Source organism: Corythoichthys intestinalis, chromosome 17 (assembly GCF_030265065.1).
Source record: "Corythoichthys intestinalis isolate RoL2023-P3 chromosome 17, ASM3026506v1, whole genome shotgun sequence".
Classification (NCBI taxonomy): Eukaryota; Metazoa; Chordata; class Actinopteri; order Syngnathiformes; family Syngnathidae; genus Corythoichthys; species Corythoichthys intestinalis.
The window spans coordinates 21,579,661-21,588,968 of NC_080411.1; the positions used below are offsets into that span (position 1 = coordinate 21,579,661).

At 38.8% G+C, this 9,308-nt stretch overlaps 1 protein-coding gene across 1 annotated transcript in view; it reads left to right on the plus strand.

Annotated features, from left to right (window-relative positions):
• The window catches only part of LOC130905189 (protein unc-13 homolog B-like), a 92,889-nt gene extending 84,204 nt beyond the window's left edge, over positions 1 to 8,685 (plus strand). Inside the window, exons 43-47 of the mRNA XM_057818332.1 lie at positions 3,092 to 3,239; positions 3,393 to 3,449; positions 3,636 to 3,728; positions 3,821 to 3,980; positions 6,848 to 8,685. Coding sequence (XP_057674315.1) covers positions 3,092 to 3,239; positions 3,393 to 3,449; positions 3,636 to 3,728; positions 3,821 to 3,980; positions 6,848 to 7,133 — 744 coding nt within the window. The 3' untranslated portion in view covers positions 7,134 to 8,685. The remainder of the gene's footprint in view (positions 1 to 3,091; positions 3,240 to 3,392; positions 3,450 to 3,635; positions 3,729 to 3,820; positions 3,981 to 6,847) is intronic.
• The last annotated feature ends 623 nt before the right edge of the window (positions 8,686 to 9,308 follow it).

Genomic DNA, 9,308 nt, shown 5'->3' on the forward strand with positions numbered 1-9,308 from the left:
TCTGCATATATTTTCATGGCAAAAAGAGAGGCAGCGTGCACCCTGGACTGCCTCCAGCCAAACAAGCTCATTTTCAAATTTAAACTCATTGATTAATTGGATGTACATAACTTCTTGAGAGGGCAAAGTATTAGAGGCAGCTCAATAATTGATACAGCACACTGCAAACTGCACTTACAAAGTGAAACATAGTAAAGTGAACAGTGTTCAACTTACTTTTGAAAAGTAGAGTTTTATTTACTTCTCTGAAATAGTAACTAATTACTTTACTAGTTATTCAATTATGAAAGTAAATACTTTAAGTTACTTTAAAAGAAATAGTAATATAGAAAACGATTTTAAAAAGTGTTTTGGGTTTGGTTCCTGTCGTACTGTAAGAGAAAAGACAACTCTCTCCTAAAATTATAAAATATAATGAAACAATAAAACATACAGAAATTTTGACAGGCATCTTTATTTTTACAAATTTACCTACAAAACAAAAGTTGGATGTGCAATATAAGCTAAGTAAGTAAATTAAATAACATGTCAAAGCCAGAAGGCAAACGGCACCGAAAAAAAGCGCATTCTCGGCGGCCGAGAGAGAACCGTAGGTGAGGGCGGTCGTCGTGACGATCCCAAGCTGAAAATGGCACTTCTCGGGCGGACACGTGAGAACCGGAGAAGACAGTGGGTCGCTGCGTGAATCCGGCCGGAAAGCGGCGCGCAGCTCTTCATGAGTCTCTTCCGTGTGCTCTTGCTTACTTCAAAAATACTGCGCGCACTTTGAATATGAGAGCACCACTGCCACCCACTGAGTGGATGTGCAAGTACCACCCCTGGCATCGCCCCACTATTTGAGAAGTACTGATATAGTGACAGTGACAATCTATGTCATTACCCTAAGCCTCCATTGCGCGAATAAATATGACGCCCTCCGTAGGTCAAATGATGTACTAAATATTTAGAGATTTATAAATCAATGGAAGCATTTTATGTGTTTATAACATACAGTATTTTAGTAAAAGACAATAATTGTGGCTTATTAGAGCCTATAAGTCTTTAAGTCTGAGGTTCCCTTTAACAGAGAGCTCCAATTTTTTTTTTTTTTTTTTTTTTTTTTTTTCATTTGTTTATTTCAGGCCATTATTCCTTGTCAAGACAACAAATATATACAGCTCATATAATAAAGTAACAAAAAAGAGCAGCAAAGCTGAGTAACATTACAACATCAACTACATGCCTGAAAAGGAGTGGGAAGAAGAAAACTTATTTAATCCCACCCCTATTCTTATCTAATTAAGAACAAAAAATTCTTGCTACTTCCTTCCAAAAATGTAGGCCACCAAAAAATCAGTCCAAACAGTTTTGCACATATACAGTTTTGTACCAAATTTTGTCCCTTGTGATGAAGTTACCACAGGCAACACCCAAACCAAAAACAATTTCATACCAACATGGTAAATGAAAGTAAAACCATACCAACAATGGTAAAGGCCACAGACACAGGACAACAAATTATAAATGGCAACAATAACTATACCAACAACGGTCACGGACAATATACCAGCAATGGTAAAAAACAACCAGCACTCATTCCAAGACAATTTATTGATGTAATTAAGACCTTATTTCGGTATACTGTGACCAGACCATAAATTTGTTTAACCTTTTAAATTTGTAGATAGTTTGGCATTGCTTGTGTTGCATTCCCAAATTATTCCAAAGTTTCACTCCACACACAGACACACAAAAGCTTTTACGAGTTGTTCGAATTTTTGGTATTCTGAAGTCTCCATATCCTCTCAAGTTATGAGTTCTCTCTTTCATTGTAAAAAAGTTTTGCAATTTAATTGGTAATAATTTATTGAATGCTTTATAGAGGATTATTGAGGTATTCTAATTTACAAGATCGTTAAATTTTAGCAGCTTTGATTGAATAAACAAATTATGTGTATGATCCAAAAACCCAACGATAGCTCTATCACCGAAAGCAAGAGACATCAGTAAAATGACAGATTAACTCGGGCGTTGCAGGCAGAGACTCTTCGCTTGGCTCACGTTTCATAAACAACTTGGGCAATTAGCGGGAGAGGGAGGATGGATGGATGCTTGCTGGCTGGCTGGCTGGCTGGCTGGCTGGCTGGCTGGCTAGGGGGTGGCGTGGCTCAGTGGTAGAGTAGTTGTCCCCACAACCCAGAGGTTGTGGGTTCAATTCTCCGCCCTGATGAACTTGTCTAAGTGTCCTTGAGCAAGACACTGAACCCCACGTTGCTCCTGGTGCTGCGTCACCAGTAGGTGGATGGCGAGATAGTGTAAAGTGCTTTGAGGGTAGAGTAGTTGTCCCCACAACCCAGAGGTTGTGGGTTCAATTCTCCGCCCTGATGAACTTGTCTAAGTGTCCTTGAGCAAGACACTGAACCCCACGTTGCTCCTGGTGCTGCGTCACCAGTAGGTGGATGGCGAGATAGTGTAAAGTGCTTTGAGCGCCTTGAAAGGTGGAAAAGCGCTATATAAGTATAACACCATTTACCATTTACCATGGATGGATGGATGGATGGATGGAACAAATGTAATGGCATTAGTTCCAAAAATGAATACCTCACTGACTGTCAGTCAAAGCTGAGCATCATTAGATTCCAAGTATACACAATGACGTGACCCGTTAATGTGAAAAATAAATCAATAACAGTATTGCCCATTTTTATTTGCCTTTGCCTTTAACAAGAACCCAAACCTGTGTGTGTGCGCACTTTCCTTAATTAATATCAGTCCATACTAAACAGTGACATAGGAAACTGAGGCATTTTACGTTGGTAAATGGTGTTGTACTTATATAGCGCTTTTCCACCTTTCAAGGCGCTCAAAGCGCTTTACACTACATTGCCATCTACCTACTGGTGACGCAGCACCAGGAGCAATGTGGGGTTCAGTATCTTGCGCAAGGATACTTAGGAGAGTTCATCAGGGCAGAGAATCGAACCCACAACTTCTGGGTTGGGGGACAACTACTCTACCACTGAGCCACGCCATCCCCCGTTAGTGTGTAAAATTGTCTTTTCCCATTGTTTTTTTAATTATTTATTTATTTATTTATTTTTCCTCTTTGCAGCAATACTTTCACGCAGGAGGGAATGGTCTCAAGAAGGCCTTCCTGGAGAAGAGTCCTGAGCTCTCCTCACTTCGCCACACCTTGTCCCTCTACACTCAGACCACCGACACACTTATCAAGACATTCGTGACCACTCAGCATGAACAAGGTTAGCAACTGAAATGGAAAATTTCCCCTTCTTAACCCGGTAAATTGACCGGTACATTTTTTTCAGCTTTTTCTAAAAGTTGTTGTCCACACTTGACTGTGTTGACAAGTTATTGCTATCTCCTCTTTATTTCCTGTGCTGCCTATCTGCTAGTGCACAATGGAAAAGGTATAAGGTTAACCTCCAATGAGAAAATAAAGCCAAGCAGTGGTAGGTTTTATCATTTTGGAATATGTGACCATTCCCATCTGCTCATCTCTTTGTCACTACATATTTGTTGTCATTATGTGCCATTAAAGTGGGTAGAACAACCTAATTAGCCTTCGGCATCTCATCTTGATTCAGTAATTTAAATCTTTTAAGTCATTAATATACTCTGACTTTGCATTTAAATAGGATCAGGTGTATCCAACCCCATTGGTGAGGTGTCTATCCAGGTCGAACTCCATACTCATCCTAAAAGTGGGGAGCGTAAAGTGTCCGCCAAAGGTCATGGAGTACTCATACAATGGAGTTATATTAGAAAGGCTTCAGTCTTTCTACTTTCAATGCTCACTTCGTGTTATTACTGTGACTTACAGTTGTGGCAGCCACTGATCTGAAATGGCAGACAAGTGGAATGTTCAGGCCCTTTGTCGAGCTCACCATGATCGGACCACACCTCAGTGACAAAAAAAGGAAATTCCAGACAAAATCTAAGAACAACAGCTGGTCTCCCAAATTCAATGAGACCTTCCACTTGTGAGTACAACAATGAAATTGTTGCTTTTTGCTTTTTTAGTAAAGAAGAGATGACTTATGAATTGCCATTGTAACGTATTCTTGTTTTCATCAAATTACCGTATTTGTCGACCATAGGGCGTATCGTGTTAAAAGGCGCGGGCTCATTTTCGGGTGATGTTTTTGGATTTAACACACACACACAAGGCGCACCGCATTATTGGGCTCATGAAAAACATACGCTAGCATATGTGCTAGTTTGCAGCCTAGCATATATTTTTTCAAAAGGCTGCTTGAGCAAAATTCAGTTGTACTTTATTAAGAATTTACCTTACTGGGGGCACGGCTATGGTGGCCAAGAGGTGTCAGGAGAAATGCAAAGTCCAAACACTTTGCAAATAGAAAAAAGCACGAACCCCAATTGCAAACACTTTGCAAAAGAAGAAAAAACACTAATGCAAGCTGCCACAACACGATCCCCAATTCCTAAAACGCCATTGCAAATTGGCAAAAGCACGAACCCCAATTGCCACAACCAGACAGCAAATGACTCGCAGCATGAATGCAAAAGGCTAGCAAGACGAATGCAAAGACCCACAGCACAACAGCAAAATCCCACAGCACGACGGCAAGAGGAAAAAAGAAAAAAAAAAAAAAACAGGACGACACTATATATATAGCTATACAGTGTTACCTCTAAATACGACGTTAATTCGTTCCAAGACCTTGTTTGTAAGTCGAAGTGGTCGAATGTCGAGCAGGATTTTCCCATAAGGACACATTATAATTCCATTAATTTGTTCCAGAGCCCGAAAAACTACACTAAATTCTTAATAAATACTGATATTACTATTGCAAATATTAAAATAAATTATGAATAAAATTCAGAATAATAATATAATAATAATAATAACAATAATACAGTACCTGTAATAATGTAACAAACCAGGTTCTAATGTGGCAAATGTCTTTACATGGTGTACCTGAACATATCGCGTGGCTAACTTGATAGAGTTTCTCTGCTTTTCACTTTCACTTTTGTTTACTCGCTGCGGGGGACACTAGGCGTGTTGTGTTGCACAAGTTGATGGAATAAATGATTACAAACCTGACGAAGCTGGCCATTTCTTTGGCAATGTTTCCACGATAATAATTTCCACCTTAACTTATCAAGAAATGTCAAATGGAGGAGTACCGTCATAGACCGTCTACGGCTGTATTGTTGAGCAAGCCATATCACAGATGCACACCGCACGCTCATATTTTTCTATCATATCTATCTTCATGTCAATGGTATTGGTAAGCATCACATTTTTCCTTGTTTTCTTCACCACCTGCCTTAACATTGTTGGAACCCAAGTTAATTTCTCTCACAAGAAAATATGTCATGCGTCCGTCTTGCGGGAAAACAAAGAACCTGCGGGGCTGTCGTAGATCGTCGTATTTAGAGCATGTCGTCGGTTGTAGAAACAAATGGCGAGTCAAATTTTACTTCGGATGTTGAAAAGATCGTGTGTCAAAGCGATTGTATGTCGAGGTACCACTGTATGTGCTTTATGACCATCTCTACGGACCTCCGTGAAGTCACCCCCCCCTCCCCTATCAGACGCAAATTTATATGAAAATGATGTCAATCTTTTGTGCTGTAAAATTTTTGTTTATGCTGCTTTCGTTTTAGAGATATTTACAATTCTTTAATTGGTAAATCTGAGGTCAGCTAGCACCCCATTTCGATTAAGAATTGCGTCAGTCGTTTGTGCTGGTTTGTGTTTCAACGGTTTTGTAGATACAATATTATGCTTTTATTGAGATATTATTTTTCAAGTGTTGACATCACTCGTAGCATTTCCTTAGCTTAGCTCCCGCTCTAATGGAGCATCCGAATCGATCAATAACAGAGGGGTGTCCCAACAACTAGCACGATCATAACACAAAAAAATTCAGGTCCATTTTGCAGTAAATTGGGGGGCTTGAGGTATTCATTTCGAGTGATGACGTCACTCTGAGCCCCTCATTTACTGCAAAATGGTCTCGGAGAGGTGCCATTCCTGTGTGCTACATTCGTGCTAGTTGTTCGGACACCCCTCTGTTATTTAGAAAGTGTGGGATTTTGCTGTTGTGCCGCGGGTCTTTGCATTCGTCCTGCAAGCCTTTTGCATTCGTGCTGCGAGACATTTTCTGTCGGGTTGCGGCATTTGGGGTTCATGCTTTTGCCAATTTGCAGTCGCGCTTTTGGAATTTGGATCGTGTTTTGTTAGTTTGCATTAGTGCGTTTTTTCTTTTGCAAAGCGTTTGCAATTGGGGTTCGTGCTTTTTTTTCTATTTGTAAAGTGCTTGGACTTTGCATTTCGCCTGACACCTCTCGGACACCGTACACTGCCCCTATTATACGCAACCTTCTCCCTTTAAGGTTCTCATGCTGCTCTCAAATACGTCCGCCTTTTCAAAAATTGCTCAGTCAGTCAGACAGACACATTTTGGTACTCTGTCCACACAATAGGCGCACCACATTATTTGCCGCGCCGTCCATTTTGGAGAAAATATTTTACTTCTAGGTGCTAACCCCCACCAATAATGTATCAATAATTAAAAGGAGAAAAACACTAAACAAAAGGCATAAATTCAAATCATATTTAGTTTACAAAAGCTGTTTGATCTGTACCCAAATTGATAGGCAGCCCCTCCCTAATGCAGCATGTGCCAACACAAAATCGGCTTTGCATTGCCATGACAACCTAGAGTTGTTTTTCATGTCGCCAGTATAATTTTTACTTTAGACAAAATGTACTCAAGTATCAATGAATTAAATAATTAATTTCATTATTTTTGCTTGTGGAGCAGGCATTTCTTCAACAAGACACCAAATTTTGTGTCGTTTCTCTCCACAGCATTCTGGGAAGTCAGGATGGTTTTGAGTGCTATGAGCTACAAGTGTGTGTCAAGGACTACTGCTTTGGTCGAGCCGACCCTGTGATTGGGTTGTCTGTGATCCAGTTAAGAGACATCATGGAGAAGGGCAACTGTGCCTGTTGGTGCCCACTGGCTCAGTGCATCCACATGGACGACACCGGTCTCACTGCTATACGGATTTTGTCCCAGCGCTCAAACGATGATGTTGCCAAGGAATTTGTACGGCTTAAGTCTGAAACTAGATCAGCCGAAGAGGAAAGATGAGATGGTGGGGAGATCCCTCCTCAAACTGCAAAATAATTGACTGTTTTATGGCACCTTATCAAGAACACATTCACACTATCTCATTGGGAAATCCCACAAACACGCTTTGTGTTCTTCAACCTCACAGGTTTTAAGGTTTTTTCTTCTTTTTAAAACACTAATTATCACCATAAGCTCAAGTTCTCACACATTCATTCTCTCCACAAAACCCTCCTCCAACATGACCACCAACTTTGATGCCTTACATCCAAAGTCAAAACTGTTAACGTGTCAAGTGGAGTTGTTTGAATGCTGAATTTCCACTTTGGTGGAAAAATCACAATCAAATTTGTCTCAAGCAGTGTCAAAGGTTATTGATAGCAGCAACTATTTCAAGAAAAGTCCTTTTTTTTTTTTTTTTTTTTTTTTTTTTTTTAATCACTTGATGATTTTCTGTGCCTTGTTGTGCAGTTGGACGTTTTTCCACACCAGTGAGAAAGCTCCCCGATTCCCTTCACAACACACCATAGGAATGTCATATTATTAGAGGTAAAATAATAATTTATAACTCCTCATGAATACTAACATTCATGGTGATGCACAATGTGCTGCCATGGCAGGAAGTGCTTTTCACTTATTTATTTTTTAAACATTTATTTATGGGGTCCATGTTAGGATTTGTTGTTGAATTTGCACAGTTATTGCTGCTGAAGTGTTGTTACAAGTTGAGAATCCTCACAATAACCTTACACCTTAGTATTTGCTATTAAAAGCTATCTTTTTTTTTGTTGTTCACACGAATGAATTAGTACACTTTATCTTTGAAGCATTTTCTCTTTCCTAAAAAAACAACAACAACAGCAACTCGGCAGCAAACCTTTCATTTAAAAGTGTTTACTTACCAATGTTTACAAGTAGGTGGGTGACAAATTAGAGGCTCAGTGTGTAAACCATAAATGATGATGCTTCCATAGAGGAACTATTTGGGAGTCTTTGACTTTACCAGTCCACTGTTTTCAAAACGCATGAAATGAAGGAAAAATCTTTGGAAAGCTTCCAGACTTATGAAAATGTGAAGAATCTGTATAGATTTATGCGCAAGTTTGTCACCCAACCTGTTTTCTTGTTCTGTTTTCTACTGCTAATGATTTCGGTTGCCTTACTGTGATTGAAAACGTTTATTTATTATTTTAAACCCTTAATAGATTATTTTACCTATCCACTGTGAGGTTTTCTACTTCTTAACCCATTCTTGTATTGCAAGTGGTATTCCTTTTTTCTACTTTTTATCTTTTGTCTCTGCAAATGTTATTTGTCCCTATTTTTCTGTCCCTTTGTGAAATCATGTACGTATGTCTAATGTTTTTAATTATTTAGAAACATAGTAACTGGAAAATATGTTTAGTTTGATGCTAATACGAATTCATCTGTGCCATCAAATCTGAAGGCAAAATGTTTTATTTGTCCCTCCTGATGAAGCAAGTTTTACCAATATGAGAACCTCGATGTGGAGCAGTTCTTTTTAACAGTTGATAACCCTATTGAAATGAAGTAGATTAAATTTGTAACTGTACACTCTACTCCTTGTGCCAGTTATTTATTTTTTTGCTCCTGTGTTAAATTTTACAATGCCATTGTCTCTGCAAGACTTAACACATACACATCTGTGTATCTTGTCATCTAAACATTCCAATTACTTTTCTATAAAGTATCTGATTCTAAAAATGTGTCAGTTTTTTTTTTTTTCTCAACAACTGCAATTTATCATTTTTGAAAAAAATTGTGTTTCTATATGTGTTTTATATTCTTTTCTGATGTATTTTGTCATTTAGATGGAAGGATGATGAAATACAGAGTACTGACAGTCAACTTTGTCCAGTGCATACACCAAATGACACTGATGCTGGAAACATTTGAGTCAATGTACAATCTGCTCTCTCTTGTTTATCATTCACAATACGTTTACTGTATGTATGTACAGTGGTATGAAAAAGTATCCGAACCTTTTGGAGTTCCTCATATTTCTGCATAAAATCACCATCAAATGTGATCTGATCTTTGTCAAAATCACCCAGATGAAAAAATTGCTTTAACTAAAACCTCCCAAACATTTATCGGTTTTCATATTTTAATGAGGATAGAATGCAAACATTGAGAGAAGTGGGGGGGGTTAGTGAACCATCACATTTAATAGCC